Raw genomic sequence first — 25,743 nt, 5'->3', positions numbered from 1 at the left:
TGTTGATGGCAGCCAGCAGCCAAGCACCTGAGCCCTCCTCACCCTGCCAGTGGAACATGGGAGACAACAGAAATAGCAAAAGTGAGAAAAACTCATGAAGGAAAGGGACTGGGAGGAGAGGAAATGATGTAAAGGCAATCACTCACCACCTCCCACAAGCAGACCACTGCCCAGCCAGTTTCTGAGCAGCAGACCACCTTGGAAGTAAAATCCTATCTCTTCACATTTCTTCTTCTACCTTAGTTTTTACTGCTACGCATGAGGCTATAGAATAAGGAATATCTTTTTGTCCCAACTGTGTCTGTTCCCAGTTTCTTGGTCCAAACCCTGGCTTACTTCTGAGGTGGGATGAGGAGTTCAACTAGGAAAAGAAAAGGGCTTGAAATTGGGCAAGCTGTCTTCAGCAATACGTAAAATACTAATGTATTATCATTGCTGTTTTAGCCCCAAATTTGAAACACGGCACCCTACTGGTTACCCTACACCTACAACCTCCACCCCAGCCAAAGCATGCACCAAAAGGAAGGAAAAAGGATCTAGGCAATGCAGACCTATGTCTTGATGCAGTGGGTATGAGGATTTAGAAAATATCTTGGAAGAAACAGATAAAGATGTGAAGCTAAATGAAAAAGGGGATAAAATGCAGCGTGGATTTCCTATAGATAGCTCATCACTGTCTAACCTCTTAGCTTTTTTTTTGATGAGAAAGCTGATTTTTCAGGCAAAGTAAATGTGTCAGATTTCCTCTATCAGGTTGATGTGACAACCTATGAGAATTTGTAGGGTCAAAGGGAATGCTCATGGGAAGGGTTGCAATGGATACTGCTCAAAGGAACTTGCTTATAATCCTGGGGAGGGGGCAGGCACAAAACCAATTGAATTATTTGAGCATTAGTCTTTGGACCAGCCTTGTGTTTTATTTTTACTGGTGATCTTGGCAGAAATATTAAGAGTGTACCTGTCATAACAGCTGGTAACAGACATAATCAAAAAGGGGAACAGTAAGATGTCATGCAGGAAGAATGGCATGACCTAAAAGGATAGGGGATCTGGCATGAAGTAAAATTGTTATTACAAGATGCAAAGTAGTGAACTTGAAACTCCTCTACAAATTTTTCTACCATTCTAGTTGTTTTCAGTTGGTGAAGATCAAGTCCTTCAGGCTTCTTAAAGTTTTGGGGTCCTTCTGTGTATTTGATCTTGATTTAATGGTACTTTTCACTGTATATTTTTAGGTATATATTAGCAAAAACTCTGAAGGTAGGTACACTCTGGAGCAAAAGATATATAGCCTTAACTTAAAAGCATATGATATGCACTGAAATGAAACCTCAGAAAAATTGGCATCTTAAAACCTTAATTTCTAAAGAAATAAAATAGTTGAGCATAATTAAGGCCAATTGTGTAGCATATTATCTCTGCAAAGTGAAACCAATATCAGATTTATTCCACTCACTAACAGCAGCACCATTGTGTATTTTCTTTTTCAGTTTCAGTGTTGAGGGTCTTTCAGTTTCCTTTTTATACTTCAGAATTTATTTAACCAATTAAGACGAGTGGAGTTTAAACATGAATCTGCAGATACAGATGAGGTTGCTGAAACAGGAGATTCTTTGAGAACATGTCAGATTGATGTTTTTGTTTCATATTTAGTGTCTGCAATTATAAAAATAGTCTTTTTGCTAGCCTTTATTTTGCCTGATCATATCTATGTAACTCTGCCATGTTTTGGCAGACTATAGCACATTAAAAGCTTTGGAAAGTAAGTTTAAAATCTAAATGCAGAGAGGTAACCGTGACTGAATTACTCTCCTGGGAGGAAAATGCTCTTAGAGTGCCTATTGAAATCAGCATTATCATTTCAATACATGTCAAATATGAGTCATTTCCTAGTTTAGGCAAAATTTCTTTATAAATCTTTAAATCTTCCAGTTCTTTCAAGAAAAGGTTAAAGTACTTATGATTTAATGAGACCGCTTTACATCATAACTGTTTGACTATCAAGAGAAAACTTGTCCTTTCCAATTTGTGAAATCCTTTTATTTCTGCACTAGTTTTTGAATACTTTACAGTTTATTTTATAAGCAAAGAACCTGAGACTTAAAAGCAGGGAGGCAAACATTTATTCTATACACTCCCTGTGTATGTCTTACTAAATACAGGGTGTTCTAAACTGTATGGTCCGTAAGTTTTATAAGGACATGAGAAAGCAAGAAAGCATTTTGATTTAACAAACCACTTTGATCTCTTTGAAGTCATTGCTTACTATCTATTAAGGGTAGTTTTTCAGGTCCAAGAAGGGAGTGGAGAGTTTGCATTAATTCTGCATTTGGGAGCTTCTTGTCTGTTAATTGCAATTGTGTGTTGAAAATATTTGTGAAGATGCAGTCTGTCCATATGGCTGGTGAGCTGCTCCCGCCAGACAGCAGAAGTAAAACACACGTTACAGTCTGTCATGTATTTGAGTGTGTGTTTAAAGAACTGTTCACAGACACAATGAGCATGGAGCTGCTTCAGCATCTATTCTGCTACTGTTGCAGGCCGTTCAAGTACTGCTGCTGGACATGCAGCCTCTGTGTTCTTTGATATGAGTAAAATCTTGTTGTTTTTTCCTGCATCCAGAGGTCCTGCTATGGTTCTTGCCTCTTCTCCAGTTGTGTGGGTATTAGGATGCTGTGTAAATTTGAAAGCTCTGTTGTAACTTCAGCTTCTTGAGAAAACAGGGTATTTCCCAGATGATTGATTCTACTCACATTGTCTCTCAAGCTACTTCTTTTCTTGCCTGAATATGAGTTTGAATATATTTGTAGAAATTAAATTTGCTGTCTAAGAGCTGCCTCAGAACACAAGGCAAGGAACTTTGCCTAGGCTAAGATTTTAATGTCAGAGAATGCCTAAAATACAGGTTTTGTCAATGCCATCTTCTGGAAATTGCAAACGTTTTTTGTAATTTCAGTTGCAAGTATCACTGAAATCTGCTCAGACTCTATTATATATGGTAGGAACAGAATTAAACCTTTGTATGGCCAGTGCTGAGAGGAAGTAGTATTGAATGTTTTGCAGAAGCTATGCCTTATTTGTCTGGAAAGTTTCAAGATTTGAAAACCATTAATCTTCAATTTGCTTTGCAAGCAGTTTATTTCCTTATACAAAAATAATTTGCAGCCAATTAAGATGTATTTTTAATCATGAAAACACTCCATTAAAATTATTTGTCTTCTCATTTTTCCCCCAGTCTTAAAACTTGTACTGTCCTGCAGGTCTCAGGTACTTTTGAGTGCTCTTGAGTTGTGTGTGGAGAAACTCTGAGAGTTTGGAAGTGTCCCTTGTACTTGTTTATAGCTGTTGGTACACTGCACTAAGGGGAGATTTGCTGGGTACATCGACATTGTCACTTTTGGGTACAGAAAGAGTTCTTGTTGATTCAGGTTTGCCTTCTGTCTATTTTGAGTCTTGTTTTACTCAGCAGTCCTATCTTCATATGCTTCAATTTGAGTCCTTTTTGGGGAGACCAAGCTTGAAGCTGTACAGTGGAGTATCCCCATTTAGAGCACACCATTTGCAATGGGGCAGGAGGTCCTCCAGCAGGTAGCTCTTGGCACACACAGTGTGTGAGCAGAAAACAGGCAACTGATTCCAGCATCTTTGATGGTAAAGATGGATCATGAATACTGAACAATTGTCTTTTCCTCTTTATGTTGTGCATGTTTTTAAGTAGATGTTTTCGCAAGATACTTGAAATTTTTTTTGGTGAGTCTAAAAACTTCATGAATACACACAAATAGAAGAGCTTTTTTTTTCCTGGGTTTTTTTGTTTGATTACATTTGAGTTCATTTGTTTGTTTGGGGGGTTTGTTTACTTATTTTTAAAAGTAATTTCTACATTTGGTTCAGGTTTTTGTAGTTTAAAGACAGACTTAAATCAGAAGTCTGATCAAGAAATGGAATGTGAAACTTTCAGGTTGTCCTTTGTGCAACCTCCATTATTTATGTGTGAACTCTGTCTTACATCTTGCGTTAACATCTGTGTGTGCAACAAATGGAGGGTGACATAAATTACATGTGTAGATCTTGTACAACACAAAATCTGTGTGTGCTGGTGGCAGTCCAGAGGGGGAATCTTGTAAGACTTCACATGTATCATTTTCTCACGGAAGCAAAGAATATTTCCTGCCTCTGAACAACTTATCAGCTTGTGTGCAAAGTAGAAAGTTGTGGGGTGGAAGAGGGGGAGGAACTCCTTCTGTCCATGTATTCCTTCCAGTGCCTTGGCTCAATAATGCTGTTATTCTTGCATAATTTAAGGACTCCTCTGTTTGATGGCTGTCTAGATAGCCTGTCTTGGAGTGTGAAAGAAGAGTAAATTAATAGGAACAACTTTCTTTTAGATGTATCATTGACTTATTTTATGAAAATCAGTGGATTTTGAAGCTTCTTAAGCTAGACTGTCTTGAATAGTCACTAACTGACGTATTTTTAGTTTAACAGTCTAATTATTATTCTTATTGTTTACAAATTGGCATATAACTAATTATAGATAATTATAATTACAAATATATAATTACAGATATAAATATATATTATTTATATTTTGGCATTGGGCTCTTGTGGCAATGAGTTCTTCATATGGAATTATGACTGTATAAAATTGTTCTTTGTTTTATATCTGCTGTCTGCCAATTTCTTTTGCCAGATTCTTTCTCTTTATCATTCTCATGCTTTTTGATATTTTGATTATAGAACTTTATCAATAATTTAAATAATAATTTATAAAATAATTTATAAATGAGATTTCTCCTTGTATTAAAGCCATTCTGCATTTTGTTCATCCTCATTGCTCTTTTCAGAAACTTTTGGGGTTATTTGAGGATGCAAGGGACAGAACTCCACTTGTTATCCCAGACACTTTACACCATAAATTTCTAAACAATAAAGTTTTGTGGGCTTATTTTTAATTTCTTTTCCAATAACAAATGTTTCCTTTTTGCTCATTAGCGGGGGACTCTCTATAGTAATTCCAAGACTGCTTGGAGCAGTAACTATCCAGAATTTAGTGAAGAATATTTTTCTTGTCTGCTACCTTGTGGTTAACAAGACATTTAGTCTGTTACTTTACTGCCCGTTCCTTAACAATTTTGAGACTGTCTGTACCTTTGAAGTAAGCTTTGACTTTTATTGTCTGCATGTATTCACTCCGTCTTTTTTTCACGTCACTTTTCAAGCCTGTACAAAATCTTAGATAGCAGAGACTCCTGGAGTTAGTGATAAACTACTGTCTGTGTGAAATGTGACCATTTAATCTCTCCCAAGTTTGAAACCTTTCTAGAAAGCCAGTATATTATATTGGTCAATTCTTCTTATCCACATGCATCTTTACTTCAAAGAATTCAAACTGGATCTTGATTTCGTTCCACAAAAGTCATGTTACCTTTTCTAGTGTACAGTATTAATTCATGTGCTTTTCCAACCTGTTCATCCAGTACAGACTTGATTTGATAGGTTCCCAGAAGAAATGGTCCAAGACCTCTTCATGCATCATGTCTATAACTTTGATTTCTGCATTGTTCTTTGCTCTGTACAGGATTAATTGAAAATAGGTCAGAGGGTTTTTTTTGTTTCTGCTTCTTTTCTGATTTTCCATTGAATCTGAAGGTGGGTTTTTTTTGTTTCTTTGTTTGCTTTTTTTAGTAAAAAGGGTTGGAATAACAGCTTCTGTAATATGTTTTAGTACAACTAGCTCATTTACTTTATCAAAATTTGAGCTTTTTTAAAGGTATAGCAACACTTTATCAGTGGTATGAGCTGTGTAATTCCTGACATTTAGGTTCAAACATCTTGGGCTTTAGACTTCAAAGACAGATATATTTTGTCATCATTTACAGTCCATGTGCATGTTTAGTTAGGACACTTGTGGTTTAGATACTTGATTTTTCTCGCTGAACCTTTTGTTTCTCTCCCATCTTGATACACGAGTAAACTGCCTTTATTTGGGTATAAGAGCAGCTGACCCTCCTTTGATTCTATCTGTTCTAGAAAGGGGGTTCAATTTGGACTTGACCTAAATCCCTTCTTCCAAGCACTGTTTGTGTGCAGAGTCACGCAGCCTTGCTTGTCTGACCCTTTGTGATACTGGCAGCATTTCAAAGAATGGCACTGGCTTTTTATCTTCTGCCTCCTGAATAAAAGCCAAAATATTTTCCTCTCAAACTCCACTTCTCTCCTTTCCTGGGGTGTTTAGGTGTATCCTTGCTATTGACTGATTGTAGATGGCCTATCTATCTTGTGAGGTTCATCTTCATGGCACCTCTAAGCAAATCATGATGAGATATTCAGTGGCAGCATAGAGTAAACCATCAACATTGCTCCTACTCTGACATTTCTGAACTTCAAACTTCTGTTTCTTCATGTTGAAATTCTTACCATTGAAGATTTACCCTCAGTACTCAGAGGTATGTGCCTTTCTCTTTCCAGCTTGATGACCATGTCCCATGGGATTTGTGTGGTTCTTGGAATCAGGACTGGTCAAAAGAAAAAGTCTGTTGTCTTTCCGAGCTTCTCTAGTTATTATTTACTTGTGCCTTATGTATGTACCTCTTGTCTGTAAGTCAGGGAATTACGCACATAACAGGTTGCATTGCCACTTTTTTGCTGGACTTCTGAGTGCAATTAATTATGTTTGAAGGACCTTTATTCTTTTCCTTAAATTGTGTTTATTGATATCCTCATCTGTGCTGTTCAGTAATCTTCCTGTCTCTTCTGTGTCTGTACTCCAAAGTGCTCAGGACATCACTATGAACTTGATAAGCAGCCTCCTCTGGTCATCTCCTGGCCCATCTCTAGCAAAATGTAGTTGGGGGAGCTGCTGCATAAACTATTTCATTTAACTTTTTCCAAAAATAAACTACTGACAATAAGCTACCAAAACACTGTCCTCCAAAGTCCATTTTAGTCTCTGTGCAATTAACAGCACAGTTTGGATCTGTGGCAAAGCTTGGCTGCTAAGATGCTTAGTAACTCTGGAAAAAAGCAGTTATTATAAAAAATGAAATTTGAAGCTTACAGTGAACTGCCATCAAAAAGAGTATTGGAGAGCTAAAGTACAAAGGAGTAGTTGAATGACCATTTCTAAAGGACTTTGTGATGGACGGAAGAAAGCAGGGCACAGAGGAGGAGGGAAAGGCCTGAAGTAAGGTTGTAGGGAGAAATATGAAAAGAATCAAAGACAGACTTTTGTGGCTCCTTGACCATGAAAAGAAACTAAGCCCTGAAAGAAGAGATGAGACTTTATTTGCAAAAATCCCTTAACTAGATACATGGAACATTTTGTGGCAAGGCATTCAGAGGGCAAGAATAATTGCTTTCTTCTTATGTAAATCATCCCCCCAAAAAGACAGAGGAATGGATTTTCAACTTTTCAGTCCCAGCAGAGTTGTTCAGCTCTGTTTTGTAGAGCCAATGTATTCTTGCATTAAATTTGGGGATGACTTAGGAGTCAGTACTGAGCAGTGTAAAATGGGGCAAAATCTTCAGATATAATCCGTTTAAAAGACTAAAATATATTATTCAGCTGATAGTGCTATAAAAGGTTAATAATTGTATGTTAGTAACAGCTGCCCTTATTTGTGCAGGTATCTGCTTATTCTTTGACTAGAGAAGCAGAAGGCTTTATTCAGGAGGGACATTTCCTTTGACATCCACATCTCCTCCCTAATTTACATGATTACAAGTAGTTTGTGAAAATTCTGAATCAGTGGTTTAGCTGTATTTTAAATGGAGGGGGCAGAGAGAAAATATGCATTGTTATGAGATTATCTAAAATGTACTTTCTGACCTTTTGCTTCAATTAATTGTGGCAAGTCTGTGTAACCGTTTTAGCTACTAAAAAGCAGCTTGTTGAATCCTTAATACTTGTCTCCTTTCATGTTACTGTAGTGATCATCGAATATTGGATCTGATTTCTTCTGTGATTGGGGAAAATAGAGTAATTATGCAGCAAGAAAGCAATTGTTCATGCATTTTCAGATCTGGTGACTAGGATACTCTCATTTTTTTTGTTTGGCTCTCATTTACAGCACAGGTATCACTTGTTAAAGCTTTTCATATAAAAAGAATGGAGTTTGATCAACGGTTAAAATAGTAGTTGTAGCAAAGCTTATTTGGTAATTTAGTTTCTAACAGAATCTGTATTTGCAGTTTTGCACTCTTGACTTCTTGTGCCACTCCCCTGCCCCAATGTGTTTGTCCTATCCAGATTCATACAGCTCTACTGACACTGGCAAAAAAGGATATTGGTGCAGTGCTGGCTGGGGTAGGAAGTGGCATAGCTGTAATTAACCATTTTAATACTAGTTCATCCTACTGAAATACTTTCAAAGTACTGGTCAACAAAAGATTAGGTGAAAATTGCCAATCTAAAATTGGAATGATTACTCTGTGCGAAAGCATCACTAATCTTTGATTAAATGTTAGTTCTAAAGCAGTGTTTACTTTTTAAAATACCGATTCTTTAAAAATACAGACCACTTCAAAAGCTTTCTCTTTTCACATTGATCTTTCTTTGTCTCCAGCCTGGTTTATCAGATAATTGAGTATGGGTTGCATCACTTGGTTTTTAATACAGTACTAAAATTGCCCCATCTAAAAATGAACAACTTGTACGTTTCTTATTTTGGATCCTTCTGCTTGCTCTTACTTGCATTTTTGCATCTCGAAGGCTTTGTTCATGAAATAGGTGTTAATTTTTCTTAAGCTTGTAAACTGCATTATGAATCAGTCTGCATTCCAGTTGCTTTTTGATTTTTGCTGTTTAGGGTCAAATGTATATTAATAAATGGTTTATTTTTGAACAGAGTTAAATTTTTCAGGAGCATTCCAGGGTTCTTTCCCCTTACATCTCTTCCTGCCCACCCCCCCCCCCCCCTTTTTTTTTTTTTTTTTTTTAATTTATATTCTTTGGGGAATTCGAGCTGAACTAGTGGATCTATGCACGAAAAGAAAGACTTGGATTGAAGGAAAACCATTTCCCACTGAGAAGGGATTAACATTGTAGGAGATAGTGAAAAAGAAAAGGAGGGCAAAGAGAAAAGCTAAATATCTTTTATACAAATGCTAGGAGCATATGTAATAAGACTGCTGAATGGGAGTGACATGTTTTCAAGGATAAGAAAGATATTATTGGAATAAGAGAGACAACCAGGAAAATGAAGGGGGATTTAAAATGCCAAGATACACAGTTTCAGTGAAGGGAGAGCTAATATTAAGCTAAAAGAGATGTAACAATATTGCTGAGGGATGATACTTCATCTGCAGTAGGAAACACTCCTGCTCTCACCCCCTCCATTCTAATTTTTTTTCAAAGCACTTTTTAAAAAAACTGAGTTTAGTGGTTTGCATGCAAGCTAAGGACAGTTTAATGCAGTTGTGATTCTTGGATGTCATGCCAGAATTGCTGTTGGTCAGAAAAAAAGCCCCAACCATGAAAGTATTTAAGATGTACAATGGTCCTTAAGAAAACCAGAACTTTGATTTGAAGAATGCTGGTGTACTGAAGAGAAGACAGTAGGGAGAGAGAGTGTTAGAGATCAGTTATGATAGGAACTGTGTTCAAACTACAAATGAGAGCATGTTTCTGCTGTTGCTCTAAGGTTGCTGTCTTAATACTCTTAATGAAGGAGTGGAGAATATTGTCACAGTTATAGAAAAGCTGTAAATAGAAATCTGTATGTGGAGACAAGAAGCAAAATCAAATGATCAAAAATCATGAAATTTGAAATGGTTGTGGGGCGGGGGTTTGGGCTGGATGGAGAAGCAGCCCTAAAGTTATTGATTTTAGCAAAGCTAACTTTGAAGGAAAGCAAAATGCTCCTGGGGTTTTTGCCTGCAATCCTGTGATGAATGGGAAATCCACTCCACACAAGTAGAGAGTACATAGAGTATAAAACACGTAGAGAGGCTGCAATTAAAATTCATCCCAGTTAAGTCAAGAAAAGGAAAGGCCGATATGGGCCTGAGGCAAAAGAAGGAAAGGCAAAGAGACAACTTGCCCCTCCCGACCTTATGCTTTTTCCTTCCCTTTTGCAGTTCTTTACCATTTCTTCTACTGTCCCTTTATATCCTCTCCAGCCCTTCTGTTTTAAGATAGTTCTGTCACTGTGGTCCCCTGATGAGGTTTCTTCCTCAAGTCTCTTGATTTTTTCACACTGAATTTCTCAGAGTGTGGGCATAACAGTTTAGAGTACTCATAACATGGTCATGAGTCTTTCTCTTCACTTCTCCCCAAAAACCCACTGTGCATCACCCTAAAACATGGTTGCAAGCTGTATGTAGTAGACATATTTTTTCTTTCCCAACTTCTTTTATCTGTTTGTGAGTCTGGGATGATTTCAATTCACTGTGGCAAGGGAAGCCTGAGCTGGGAAGGGCAATTATGGGGATATGTAACAACTCATGAAGCTGGTGTGGATATATGAAAATCTTTAGAAAAAGACTGCTGTGCTGGAACATGTACTGCTGAAATGGCAGGATTTCTCTGAGAGATAAGAGGGAAACAAACACATACATAGTTGCAGGTGGTACTCCTTTCTTTGTGCAGAGTTAGGACACAAATTGTGTCTCCTTTTGGGACCCTCTGTACAAAGTGCTTTATTCTTCTACCTCCCACATACCTGTGTTATCAGACATGTTGTTTCAAGGTGTAAAGAACAGATGTGAGGAAGAACGTAAATTTAACATATTTGAGGTCTGAATCTGGGCAGGTGTAAAAAGACATTGCTGAAGCTGAAGGCAGTTTATTGTAGTTGTAGCTCTGGCCCTTAACTAAGGCAAACAGTTTGAACAAATTTTGATTTGGCATTTTATTTTTAAAAGGTGAACAAAGTTAATAATGGCAGAAGCGGATTTTGGAGAGAGATTTAACGGGACATTGGTGGAAGACTGAATGGTCTTTTTCTGTCAGTCTGTATTCTCTCTTTTTCTTTTTTAAATTGCAGTGATTTGTTAACTGCAGAAATTGGCAACAGGCAGAGAGAATGACCATGTGGTCTTACGGCATTCAGCTGATGCCCCGTTTCTGAAGATGGTATGAGGGATCATAAAGTTTAGTTCCATGTGTATTGTGATGATAGTTGCATCTATATTTAAAGCTTTCTGTCACTGAAGCACTCTTGGTGTTGTCAGATGTCTATTGGACTGGATGAGCTGCAACTTCTTGCAATTGAATGTCAATAAGACCAAAGCAATTTTGGTTGATTCATAGCACCAGCTTAAACATATTCACTTGCACAGATTACATTTGACAGATAGTTACCTTCAGCTGAACTCTGTGGTTAGAAGCCTTGGTATATTCTTGACAGTGAGCTTAGAGCTGATGCCTTATGTTTATTTCATATCCTGTTTTTGCCTTCCTAATACTGCATGTGTATGTCTACATTTAAATAAATTCACAGCTGAAGTACTAGTCACTCCACTTGTTATCTCTGGACAGAATGTTGTGATGAGTCAATTTCAGTATTTTAAAAATGGTAGTTTTTTCCTATTTATGCAGTTTTAATTTCAAAAGCTATCTAATAAAGGAATTTTTTTTATCAGGAAATTCTGGAAAAGTGTCTGTCAAAGTCTAACAAGAAGAGGATAAGAAAAGAAAAAAGAGGTAGAGGATGTAAGCAAAGATGAAAAAGTATTATTCTCTTTGGAATGTTTTTCTGGCATTCTATCAGTTTTCTGGCCTGCAGGGAAATATCATCAGCACAGGTGTTCTTACCCTATTATGTTAGGGAAAGTTAAAATCCTCTGGATTCTGCAACAAGATTGTGCACAGTGTCATCAAATACTGATGTGTGTTAGCATCCTCTATAAATTTTGCAAAGAAAGGCATCTTTCCGTGTAATTTCTCATAACAGTTCTAAAATAGTCTGAGTAAAGAGTTTCAATCCTTGATTCAGTTAGTAGATCTTGTTTATGGTGAATTTAGGTACATTGAAACTTCATTTGGAACATACTGAAGAATCAAACTTTTGAATTATTTCAAACCATTTCCCTGAGCGGATTCCTAGTCAGCTTAAAGCAGTATCCTCATTTTGAAAAAAAAAAATAAAAAAAATCAGTGTTTCAACACCAAATACCAGGTGCATATACTGTTTCCACTCACAAATACAGTTTCTGTTCTTAAAGGCAAAGGTGATTTTCCTACAGAGCTTAAGGAGGTTCTGAAAGGGAGATTTTTAAAAATTGTCTTTCATTGAAGAATAGGATTACAACACCATTGAATTTTGATATGAATGAATCAAAAATAAAATACTTAAAATGTTTCTAGTTGAATATTTCAGGTAGAACTGATGTGCTCTGGTGAGATGACAGAGTTGACTCTGTAGTTTTGGCAAGTTACATAATGAATCTCTGCCCAAAGCTGTGTTGGCAGGTCTTCCTTGTAAAAATGATAGAGTGGTTGAAAGTAAAGGAATTTCCCCTAACCATGGATGGTAACTTAAGCATCTTCTTTTTGAAAATCATTATTATAAAGTCCCTGGCCATGTTGTTACTTATGTTAGTGGTGGCAGTGAAAAGCCTTAAGCCTTCTTTGCTTCCTTCCTGTAAAATGCTGTTTGTCCTGAGAACCAAAGATGTGTGAAAAGCATCACATTGAAACCTCCATAGTAGCAAGGGTTGTACCTGCCTCTATCATCTTCTGTTTTCCTTCAGACTTGCAGCTAAATTGCTTTAAAGGCTTAAAATACAGAGGGCTGAATTTGAGTTTGCCTGGGGACATGGAGTTCTTACAGCTTAAAACCTGCATTTTTTGCCATGTGAAGGTAGTGTAGTATTTGAATATGGAAAGAGAGGAATTTATAAATGTGAGCCAATCATTTAATAAGAGCAGATACAATTGATTTTATTGAGTGTGTAGCTTCTGCATTTGCTATTGGGCAAACAAACTAAAAACAGACTGAAGCTTTGAAATGGTGACAGGGTTGTAGCTGGAGCAGCACTAACCTCACTGGCAAACTCATCAGGCAGTTCTTTTGTTGGTACAGAAGGTGCCATTTGTCTGTCAAGTGTTATGCAGATAAATTGTCTGAGCTGGCTTGTCCTCTTGGATATTACTCTTTAGTTTCCACAGCCCTCCCTCCCACAACCCCCTGTCCCTATTAACATGGTTATTAGTGTCTTTTTTGGTTTGTTTGAGAAGAAGTTCATAGACAAATTCCTCCTGACATATTCTTGTTCTCATATGTTTGCTACAAAAATTCATTATCTCTTGCCAAGCTTTAGGTCTGCCAAGTTCCCTCTGTTGTCTCAATTTTCATTCCAGATAAAAAAAATTAAATGAAAATGTAAAACTCTAAAAATGAACTCTTTTTTATTTTAAAGTTTTAAGTTTTGTCTTTGAGAGAGGGAAAAATAAAAAAAGAAGACCACTGATGTATGTAAAACATCTGCCCAAACATCTCTAGCAATAATGTTATCACTATGATAGTCCTTATTCATGTATTATCCATTCAGCTAAGGTTTTAAATTTGGGTCAGGCTGCATTTTGTGCTTTGTAAGGACACCTAAGCCACATGGGACTGTAGGAGCAAGCTCTGTACTAGTGCTAGTGAGTAATGTGTGGAGTAGAAGATGGTTGAGAGTGATGTGGAACCCTGACTCATCTGCAAAGGTTAAACTGTGGGAACCTCTTTCTTTTCTAAAGAAGTCATAATGTGGCTGATACCTTCATATCATAATTCATAATAAGGTGATTACCTGAAGGGTTGGGAGGAATAGGAGTTTTGAGCTCTTGGGGTCACACAATCATAGTTGGGAGAGACCCACACAGGTCATAGAAGTCCAGCTCCTGGCCCTGCATGGCACCAGCCCCAAGACTCCCTGAGAGCATTGTCCAAACACTTCTTGAACTCTGTCAGCCTTGGGCTGTGACCACTTCCCTGGGCATCCTGTTCCAGAGCCCAACCATGCTCTGGATGATGAATCTTGTCCCAATGTCTGGCCTACATCTCCCCTGACACAGCTTCATGCCATACTCTTGGGTTACCACTGATCACCAGAGAGAAGAGATCGGTGCCTGCCCCTCTCCCTCCCAGCTTAAACTGGTTTGTTCCCTGTTTGGGATAATGGTTGAGAAAAAGAATACTTGGGGGCAAGGATCTGCTCCCACCTGTATTCACTGCATTTGGGTTTTTTGGGGTTTTTTGCTGCTTTTTTTTTTTTTTTTTTTTTCCTCCTTGTTTGTTCTTTGTAAGGCTAAATGTAAATAAAATAGACAAGAAAAAGGAAGTAAAAATTAGCAGAATAATGCAAAATGAGAATAAGGCAAAAAGGGGCCTAGGGAAGGATTCTTTAAAATAATTGTTCGAAGTATGTAAATTCTGGAATTTATTGAGTGATGAAAGGTGTTGAATTGTGGCAGAAAGTTGTCTGCCGTTTCTGACTCATCAATTTAGGGACACGTAGATGTTCAGATTAAAAAAAAAATAAAATGATGCATTGTGGTTTTTGGTCACTAGCTCTGCTTAAATGACAGCTGAAAGTAAGCTTGGATTCTTACTAGTGGTTTAATCCTGGTTTTTCCCCCTAAGTTTTTTTGCATAAGTCTATATCACTGACCTTTCCTCTTTACAGAAAATCATTTATTAAATATTAAAGCTGTGTGGAAGCCTTTGTAACTGCAGCTTCAGCAAGATTTGCAATTATGCAAGAAAATACTGAAATACATACCTATGTGCATCTCATCTCTTTGATATGCAAAAGCCCTTTACTCTTGCTTTTATTAACTGTTACATTTCTGTTTCTCACCTGCTTTTCCAGAGGAAATACATGAACCTATGTGTTCCCCAGTGGGAGAATATGCTGTATATCTTTATATGAGCAGGCAAAAAGAGCATATTTAGACAGGTTGAAGGTGAAAAAGATTTTTATGCTCAAGTTTCTGATTAGACCATTATAGCAGCATCACTAATTCCCCTCCTTCCATCTATTGTCTTCCTTCCGCTGTTGTCATCAGTGACCACTGTTGATTTGTTGACTCTATTAAAGTATTCAAGGAAGCCACAGGCCTGTCATTTTGGTCATAACCTTAATCTGTTTTCTCACCTTGGGAGAAAATGTGTTAATACACTGTCTGTTTCTATAGAATACACTCATTGAGAAAGTTCCTGATGCAAATCTGCAATACATTTAGAAGGAAAAAAGGTTTTCTGAATCTTGATTATTTTAACAGATAGCAAGCTGTGTTTAGCTGGAAATTTTTATATGAACCATACCAAATTAAGTAACAGTAAGCAATTGTAATGATATGTTGTGTAGTAATTTTTGAGCTGGGTGAGTTACAGCTCCTCCTGATTTCTCATAATCTCTGATTCCTTGTTATTTCTGAATGATTAAGCAAATCATTTATGCTAACGTCTGCTTTAATTTACATCTCTGTAAAGCCTGTGTAACTTTATTGATTCTGGAGTTGCTTTATTTTTTAAGACAAGTAAAGGGAGGGGTCATTCCTGCTAGCTTGCTGATTTGGAAAATAAATTGAACTTTTTCCCTCCCCCATTTTTTTTGTGCCTTAAAGATAAATTGTATAGCTACCTAATTGCTTCCCATAAAGCATTTTAAAATTCTAGATATTGTGTATTATCTTCTTTATAATAATTATTTCTAATTCTGAGTAACCTCCTGCTGTGCAAATAGGACTTATTTTAAGGAAAATGAAAACAGACTTGTTTGAGTTTTCTTACAGTTTATTTTTTTGTTCTGCTATTTGGGGAAGGATATGGGATTTTTTCCTTGTATTTGAGAAAATGGCATTGTGTTTTAGTTTTGTATTAAGTTTTAAATCTAAAAAAAAATGCATTTGCAAATTAGCTAAAAGTGCATCTTTAACCTTTTTTTTTTTTTTTTTTTAATTTTAGTATGCAGTTATCTGGTTTTTGGAATAATCTTGTTCACTGTCAGGTATATGCGATAGATCCCTGAGCTGCTCCTTTTTCATCTTATTTGAAAACAGTGGTGTCTATTACATGTACTGGAATGTAGTAATTTCCTAGTATTAGAAGATGCATTTTTGGTTCTTGTTTTGTCTGTGTTGGTCAGTCCTGCCCCTGCCATCTGAGACTTTGTGTGATGGCCTGAATAGTTGTAAGAGCTGAATTGCAGTTGAAGTGCTTGCCATCACTCAGTGGGCTGGAAAACTAAGTAGGCCAGGGTTGGTATCATTTGGCTTAAATGACTGGAGAAGATTTTTTAAAGTCCTTTCATTTTTGGTGCCAGAGTTCTGTCTGTTATGGAACTCCTCATTTATGGCCTGCAAATCTGGGAAGTCATCTTTCTGGTTTATTAATCTGTCTTACCAGACACTGTGATCTAGTTATTAGAACATAAGATGATAAAAGGAAATGTTGAGATTAAACTGTATTTTATGGTTACTAGAAGCTATGATGAATAAGAGTAAAAAATGTGTATTCAACCAGTGGAAGAGATTACTGTTGTCTTGAAATAACTCCCTTTAATTTCCCATGCCAATAATTTTGGAATAGCAAAGATAACATAAAGGAGAAGGTTGTACTAACTGAAAAACAAGTGTCTTTGAAGCATATACTAATTAGGAATTAAAATATTTTGGAATGAGACTACTGCATCTGTTGGTTGTGTCATTTGTTGCAGTGAAGCTTTGATCTCTGGTTGGTGAGCTTCAGCTCTGCTGTGAGACATGTAGGGATTCTTTGGGATTTTTTTTTTTAATGAAACATAAAGGATTCTTTTCTATGTTGCTCCTTCCTATCTTATTTATTAGAAATCATTTTGCATGAGATGTATGGGTTGTATTAATATCAGGACCAGCTTCTAATGGAAAAATCTTACTAATGCACAAAGATCATAGTGATCACTGAAGAAAGGTTCAGTACTTCATTTATTTTGGCTGAAATGGTGCAATTCAATTCCACATGGAAGAGACTAAAATTGTCTCAGTTGCCTTTATATATGTATGTAAGAGGACATTCTGATGACAGGGTGATTAATGTGTGTGAAGAAAAAGCATATGTTGCTTAAGTGGGCCAGACATTACACATGTGCAATGCAAGGCAATAAATGTGAGAGTGATTACATGACAGCCAAAACTTTGTAAATTGTGATCTCAGAACTCCCCCAAACTGGCTTTGGCTTCAAAAGTGTCATTGTAGTTCAAAAAAGTGGAGTCAATATAGCTGTGTCTTCTACTTGATATCAAAATCTCTGATGCCTCTGTGTTGATAATAAGGACTATTAGGCTTTTTGGTTTCTTGAAAAAAGCATATTGTTAATTTTTATTGTGCTACTACATATTTTTACAATATGTATTATACTCTTTACTTGTATAACTGTTATACTATTTCTTTATTTATACATTGGTATACCAATATTCATTATACCTGTAAATATCAGTACAATATAAGTCTTATAAAAAAAAGAGAACCCACGATATTCTTCAGTCAAGGAGCTTCTGCTTTTTGCCGTAGTCCCTTAGCCAGTGCAACTGCTCTGAAGTGGAGTATTTGGCTGTGATGTTTCTTTTCTGCCACGCAGATTACTGCAATATAGTGGAAGCTAGCAGTTCTGTTAGCACTTAATAGATGAAAGTAGTGGCTTTTGTTTGCTTGACAGTTCTCCCTGATCCAAACCAAGTGTCGAAATTCATGTTATAATTCATTGTTGTGTTTTCATGGGTAAGATCTGAAGGCCACAGATCTTTAGGTAAGAAAATAAAGTTGTAATATTTTTCCTGTACCCATCTCATTTTATTAGCAATAACATGGGCACAATCCTGTGCCACATGTTCTCTGGAATGACCCTGCTTGAGCAGGAAGGTTGGACCACGTGAACTTCTTCCAACCTTACCCAATCTATGATTTTGTGATTCTGCAGTACTGTGACCCATAGGGCAGGGAAGCTTTCATTGCAAAGAAGGGCTTTTGTTTGGTATTGCTGTCTCTGATGCACAATTTGCTTAATTTGGGATGCACTGAAGGAACTTGCCTCTCAGCTCTTTGGCCCAGTACCTCTCATCTTTGGAACTCTTTCAGATCATACCAAGAGCGCTATTAGAAGAAAGAGTATTGGTATCTTTTGTTACCTCAGTTCACCATCAAATGGATTTTCCATTGCTTGCAGTTAATGTTAGGTTCCATGTTGGCAGATACTGATGTAGTTTCAGAGCAAATGGATCTTAGTAACTAATCCTTGCCACCTCCTGGAGAGGTGATTTGCTGTATCTGACAGATGGGGAAGCATAGGAGTGTGAGGTGGTTGCAGAGTTGAGATTAGAGTGCTGATGTCCCAGGCTTCTGGTTCTGTGCTCTGCACAACCACAAAGCCAACATTTCTACCCCTCTTCTGTTACTCTCTTGGGGCAAATTCCTATTGAACACATTATTAATAAGGACAACTGGGGAATAATCCTGTTGTCCTAGTCAGGAGGGAAAGTGTTGTTTTAGTTCTGTGCTATTGTATGAAATTTAATGCCAGTGGTCTGGAGTCCTGAAATACCTCCATCAAACAGCCCATTCGGTGCCAACGTTTCCTCTTATTTAGCTCAGTCTAAACAGACACCAAACTTTGAGACCTCCTCTCCTCCCACAGTGGAGAGCCGCTGGGATTTTTTATACCACACATGGTTTCCCTCCTACATTTTCCTCCCATGTCAGATATTCATACCCCCTTTAATAACCAGCAGGGGGATCATTACATTGAGCTACTGCCAAATGCATAATGACTGCTGCCTTTGCCTTACACAGTCACTGCACTACTGATATCCAATTCAGCATTGTAAAGTGCTTAGGGCTACCTTGGGGATGTGCTATATTAAACCCAACTATTCTAAATCCTATTTAATACAAAGAGATTGGTGGTGGAGGAGGGGGGAGGGAGATTTAAAATTGTCATTAGTCACCTATTTTCAACAAGTAAAAATACCTGGTCACTTAGGGCCCAATTCTGTTGCTCTTAAGTCATAAACAGACCCCCTGATTTTAGTATGGGGTGCATGGAGGTGAGCACTCTGCTTGCCACAGGGGGAGGCAGAATTAGGTCCTATAAAGCTGCGCCCGAGACAGTAAGTCTTCAAGAAGCTGAAGGGGTGAGCATGCCCATTTCTGAATTCCCCTTACAAATGTTTTACAGTGCAAACAGGAAAGCGGAAACATGCTTCATATCTGACTAAAAATAAAGGTACTCTTAAACTTGTAAGAGGCAACATTTTTATTTGAATGATATGACAGAGCTGCCACAGGAGTGTTACCTGCTATAAAGAAAGCTTAAGAATTATTACCTTTATTAGACCAGTGACACTGAGCTTTAGCCATACATTTCTAACTTCTGTCCCTCTACAGAGACAATTTTCTTTTCTTAAATAAACTGTCATGCTAGTGTTAATATATTGTTGGCTCCCTCATACTCTGAGAATACTGCTGATATAAAACATGTATATGTTAGATTGGTAATAGTATCTTTAGTGTAGCTGACTAGAACAAATGTGTTTCCCTCATGGCTGTGCTAATGTGATAAAGGAAAATTGGCTGTTCATCAGCTTTTGGCTGGGTAAAGACAGTAGAGATGGAACCACATTCTTTTTTATGCATTAATACCACTGAGAACTTTTCACTAGTTATATTTCATGTGCAGGCATGTTGTGCAAAGATGTTGTAAAACATGAGATAATGCTACAAATAACAAAGTAGAAAAGCCTGTATCTTTTATGATGATAACAGTCAAACACCAAATGACAGTAACAGGCTGTAAAAAATGTGATGCAGAAAAAAAATGCAATGTAACCACAATATATACGTGTACTTAGACTCTTGTAAATAGGGCATCAGATGTTTAGAGGGCTTTGTATTAAAATTAAATAAAGAAAATGCTATATTTAGGTCATTGATGTGTCAACACAAAAGATAATTTAAAATGGAGAGATGTATTTTGAGCTGTGAAACTCATATGCAATAACTTTTTGAACAAATCTCAAGGCTTAGTAATTATGATAATAGCCTTCAAATTTCCATCAGTGGAAGAGCAATAAATATTCCTGTCTAAATTTGGGAAATATTGACTGAATCTGGAAATGGCAATAAAGCTCAGCATGCATGTGTATGTTTGAAAGTACAGTTTAAGGAGGAAAAATTCATTTGTACAATCTTGTGTGAAGCCAAAACAGAAAAAAAAAGGCCAAGATAACCCCTCCATCTTGTTTCATGTTTTCTTTCTTAAAATGCTGATAGACTCATGTTGCCCAAGGCACTGATGCTGATCATCTGAGCTCAGATTTATAGATAATTGTGTCCATTTATCTTGGTCTGAAATTTGAGGGATTTTATTGTCAGAGTAGTGTTGTGTGTGCTTATATTGTGGTTTTCAAGCTGGTATTTTGTTAACTGGTAAATAAGTTCTGTCCTTCCTTTTTTTGCAATAAATATTTCTGGCTTGCAAATCTTCTATGTCCTCACATAGGTATTGTTCTTATGGAACCAATAATTCCAGGTTTATTTTCTTTTGATTGGCATGACTGTCAAGATGGGCTAAAGTACTCTAGTTTTATTGGCCTTGATAGACATGATTCACATGCATCCACATCTGCAAAATTAAAATAATGCTCTGTAAATTGGCAGCAGCAAAATGGTGTTTCAAAATTTTAAAGCTACCAAGTTCTAATGTGAAAAAACCTTTATGCAAGCTAAACATTGCTAAAACCCAAGTAATTTAATTGTTTTGCAAATAAACTTTCTGAAATAAAAGTTTTCAGTAAGTCTAACTTAGTTTCTATAATTAACTTCATTAATGGGAACCTGACTATAGCCACAATACTTCTGGTTTTCATTTTGGATTTTTTAAATGAGAGTATTGAATTTCATATAATTTAACGCTGAAAGACACTCCCGTATTATTAAACGTTTCCTAATTTTGGGTAACCTAAAACTAAGCATTTCTAATGCAAAAAAAAAAAAAAAAAAACCCTCAACTTTGTAAAAGCTCAGCATCTTGTGACTTTGTGGAGCTGGGAGAATGCCATAAAGTATTTCTCTGAACGTTAGCTCAGATTTAAAATGAATTGGCAGGAAAGGGAGCACTTGCAGAAAACAGTACCCTGGGGTGCTGGCTGAGTGCATATTCCTAGCCAAGGGTTCCCTTGATGAAAGGGAATTACCCAGTGGGTGTAAAGCAGATGTAGGCAGTTCCTGTACCGTTCCCCTCAGCCCTTGTAGGAAGAAGCGTGCTGGGTCTAGGGAGGCATTTTGGGGGCTGTTAGAGGCCTGTGTTTGGTTATCCTGAGCATGGTGTGCAGCCCCTTGAGGCCTGTTGGAAGTGATGTATGAGAAGAGCTGTGACAGCTGTAACATGTGCCCATGGCCCGAAGTGGTGATGGAGCTGTAACCAGCCTTGTACCTCGTGAAACACGCCTACCCTTCTTTTCCTCTCTTCCCCTACATCTCCACCAGATCCCTGTACTGTAGCTCCTTCTTTGATGTAACCCCTGTGAAAATTTTATACTCTCTGCATCTGAGAGATTTTTTCATCTATTAATGAAAAAGAGGTAATTGTTTTCAGTAGGCACCAAAAATAAAGACACACAGCAAATAGAGGTAATGTTATCAGTTAATCAGTGATAGACAAAATATCTATCTATGGAGAAATCAAAGTGGTTGAGTGATAAAAGCATTTGTTTGCCCCTTCACATTGATTCTATAGGTGCATCACAGCCGAATTAGTTTCTTCTTGAATGGCTGGGAAGATGATAACACACCTTTTGATTCAAGGACCCTTATGGGAGCGGTTGTAGATCCTGATGGTGATGGCACCCTGCAAATTGGACAAAGCTTCACAGGTAAATCTAGTACTTTAGTGGAATGCGCTGGAATAGTCAAAATAAAATATGTACTATGTGGTTAAAAGAAGTGTGTGATTAATTTCAAGTTATCTATATGCTGAGAAGTAGTACCTTACTGCAGAAGAAAACTCCTGTTGTTCAATTAGCTTTCTCAAAAGGTTGGCTGGAAAATAGAATAAATTATGATCATCTACCATACATCTATGTATTCCTGCATATAGGTAGGTTTTCCTGAATTCACTAAAACATGTATGTAAAGTGACTTATTCCACTAATTTCTGCCTGTAGTTTTTCTGAGTCAATATAGGGAACTGTTCAGAATGGAATTGTGCATGGCCATTAGACGGCACTCCTCTCTCTGCAGCATCAGGAACAGAGCTGAAGGTTTCTGGCTGTGTTCTTCAGTTCTATCAATACTCACGTAAACCATGGCAGAATGAGAACGTTTCAGCCTCTAGTAATGCCCGAGAGTTTTATTCTTCATCTGCGTCTAGAGTTTTATATGTGCTATATCATGACCTGATCATTGAAGAACAGTAGGGGGATGTTTTGTTGCTTTTCAGTAATTCTTGGCTCTGCAGGTGTAAGACCACTGACTATTGCTCTTCAGGAACATGCACAATTTGAACTTAACTTCTAAATATATATCACATAAATAGCTTTGTTGTGGCTTTGGGCAAGAAAGTACTCCATGTTCCATTTCTTAAAGCTCGTATTTGGAACCGTATTCTGTTGTGTTTTTGATTCTGAATGCTGGATAGCTAATAATCATGTAAAAGAAAGGAATATTTTAAAATGCTTTTTATCTTTATTGTATAAATTGATAGGTACAGTTGTACCTACTGTATCTCTTCTCTAATTAGAGGTGGCACATGGACTGGCTCATTACTTCTGTCTAATGAGCCGATCCCTGTGCCACCTCTCTAATCAGAAAAGAGATAGGTACAAAATGTTCTTATAAAGTTATTATAAATCATTCTTTTTTATCAAAAAAATTAAGTCACTGCCCTCTATAGTTTTGTCCAGGTCCAAGATGGTTTCATTCAGGAGGGGTAATTGTGCAAGAGAGATTTCTGAGTGCTGAATTAAAGGTGCTCTCATGCAGTGCAAAGCTGCCTTCTGCTCAATAGATTATTTATGGTATATTTCCTTAGGTTTAGAGCAATTTGTTGGAAGAATGCAAGATTTTCGATTTTACCCAGTGGCACTTACAAACAGGTAAAGAACTTTTATTTTTGTAACAAAATGAGCGTGTAGCGAGAAGGAAGTGTAGATAACAATATGCTTATTTCCCTAAGTGTAGTGCTTTTCAGATGTTTCCTTTAGATAATTGCTTATGACAATGTAGTTTTCTGAGCCTCATTTCAAAGACTACCTTTAATCTAAAAAATCTTGAGTTAAAATAAATTCAACAACTTAATGTGTTTTGCTTTTGAACTGTTGCTTAAATAGGCTCGATGTATGTAGTGGTGTGTGTAGTATACATGTAGTGAAACAAAACTCTGTAATAAATATGTGCTCTCCTTGTTATTGTTGTCCTTGCTACAACCTGCCTTAGTATGTATTCTGCAGAGAGCAGATCCAGTTGCTAGATTTCAATGCTTATAAACTGTCTAGGTGTTACCTACTCATCACAATTCTGTCATAATCGTGTGTGCTGATAAGCTCAGTCCTGGTGGATAAGACTTGCTAAGCTTCCTCCGAGCTCCGTGTAAACTGTAGGGCGAGGAAGGGAGCACAGCGGACTAGTCCAGTTTTGACCACTCAGGTTCCAGTGATGCAAATGAGGAGGACAGGCATTCCAAGGGATAAGCATGCTGGCTTTGTGGCTGGAAGATTGGCTCCCTGTGCTTAGCTGTTGGCTTCCCCTGGTTTCACCCCCCCACGGTATCCATGTCAAGTATTCTTGGTGCTCGCTCGCCCCACGCACACACCCCTGCCCCGAGGTGCCATTGTCCCTTGCTCTCCAGATGAGATTGTCACCATAAGCCACCAATGACTTAGCCCACAGAGCCCTGGGCAATTGCTTTGACTTCCTCTGCTCCCAAGGCCAAATTACTGTTGCCACTGCAATTTCTGTTGCCCTCCAGCCTGCCTTCCTAACACATTACAAAGAGATGTTACCTTTGCTATCCAGCTCATGCTGGATTAATCCAGTCATTTCAGGCTGGCCAGAAGTAGTCAGGTCCTATTTGTCTGCGTGGTGCTTCTGGGGAGGCTGCACACAATGACACTCAGGACTGCAGACCTTCAGGCTACCTAATGATAGTCTTTCAATAAGATGTAGAGCAGTTTCCTTGGAGCTCAGCTGTCTGCGGGACATTATGATGAACTGAGCTCCTGTGAGCTGGAAGTTTTAATGTGAATCTGAATTCCAAGTTTTATGAAAATCAAGTTGGTTGTATTTCTCAAAGCAATGCTTGTCAAATCTTTTGAACTACAATTTAGGTCAGTGAAATGAATAAAGCTTAACAATTGAAAATTAAGATATTTTACAGACTGTTTTGACCTACTGATGTCTTTCTAGATTTGGATTTATATCCACAAATAACTTGGTCCAAAATGTTTGTCTGGAATAAACTGAGAAGGAAAGCCTTGCCTGTATACCAATTAATTTAAAGCTATGGATACATAAAAAGTCCTGTAACTCTGGGTTCTGTGCAAGTTGTAGTGGCAGCTAGCAAGTGTTTATTTGCTTAATAAGCACACAAAATTATATTCCCACTGATAAAGTAAGAAAATGGGAAAAGTAACAAGGTTTAAATATAAAAATTCAATCCCTTCTAGACTCACAAAATCCTTCCTTTATACCAGCAATGAGCAGATAAAGAACTGCCCATGTCATCCATATATCTACTTGTTTGCCTGAGTACCTACCTTCATATCTATTTCAGTTGCTGATGTCAGAGGGGAATGAAGTATCTCAGTGATTTGACATGACCATGTTGATTGCAGTTAGAAAAGTGGACATTTTTATTCAAATTAATTAAAAGTGAAAATATTTCTATAATATTGTTCTATAATATTTCTGTAATATTGTTCAAGTTGGTCCTTTGGGAGGATTTGAGTGCAAACATTGAACTTTTTTGTGGTTACAGGCAATATATTGACACTATTGACGCTGTTTAGGAATAGGATCCAGACTGCTGACTGGAGTCAGACATGATGCTGCAATAAAATGTTAAGAGTTTTTCTCCTCACATTTATGGCTGGATTCATCCTGTCTAGCTTTAGACATCCCACCAAAGACCTCATTTCCCTTGGTGCCCTGAGTCTGAAAAGCTCTATGTATGTGGAGCATTGAAAGGAGCTCCAGAGTGCTTCTTCACAGATATTTTCTGAAGATGCCTATTGCTATTGTTGATAATGTAGAGACCTTGGGGGGAGGCTTCAGTCCTAGCTGAGTGCCCCATTTTTATGAGTTTAAATCAGGAGTTTAGGGCTTCTACTGTAATCTAAACTGAATTTTGTTTAATCTGTGAGCCTGGATGCACAAAGTGACATTTGTTCTTTTTGTCATGTATGTAATTACTATTCTCTCTGCTGCCACAGAGACATTTTGGAAGTATTCTCTGGAAAATTCCCTCATCTTCATACGCAGTCTGAGTGCCGCTGTCCTGGGAGTCATCCCCGCGTGCACCCGTTGATACAGAGGTACTGCATCCCGAATGGTGCAGAAGACACCACTAATGACAGGGTGCTGAGGCTGGATGCAGAAGCCCACCCTCTCTCCTACATCAATGATAATGACATTGGGACCACCTGGATTTCATCTGTGTTTGCTAATACTGCAGGTCTGGATCGTGGTGCTTCAATCACAATAGATTTACAAAATGGACAGTATCAGGTAATGGGAAGATGCCGTTTGCCATTCATTAAAACAAAACTAAGAAAAGAGATTG

The 25,743-nt window shown here is 37.5% G+C and overlaps 1 protein-coding gene across 1 annotated transcript in view; it reads left to right on the top strand.

Annotated features, from left to right (window-relative positions):
• Nucleotides 1-25,743, top strand: part of USH2A (usherin) — a 372,599-nt gene that overhangs the window by 9,620 nt on the left and 337,236 nt on the right. Inside the window, exons 4-6 of the mRNA XM_063391039.1 lie at nucleotides 21,703-21,838; nucleotides 22,996-23,059; nucleotides 25,394-25,688. Of these exons, the coding sequence (XP_063247109.1) occupies nucleotides 21,703-21,838; nucleotides 22,996-23,059; nucleotides 25,394-25,688 (495 nt within the window). The remainder of the gene's footprint in view (nucleotides 1-21,702; nucleotides 21,839-22,995; nucleotides 23,060-25,393; nucleotides 25,689-25,743) is intronic.

Source organism: Prinia subflava, chromosome 2, assembly GCF_021018805.1.
Source record: "Prinia subflava isolate CZ2003 ecotype Zambia chromosome 2, Cam_Psub_1.2, whole genome shotgun sequence".
In the NCBI taxonomy this organism is placed as follows: domain Eukaryota; kingdom Metazoa; phylum Chordata; class Aves; order Passeriformes; family Cisticolidae; genus Prinia; species Prinia subflava.
This window is presented reverse-complemented; position numbering and strand designations above follow the sequence as displayed.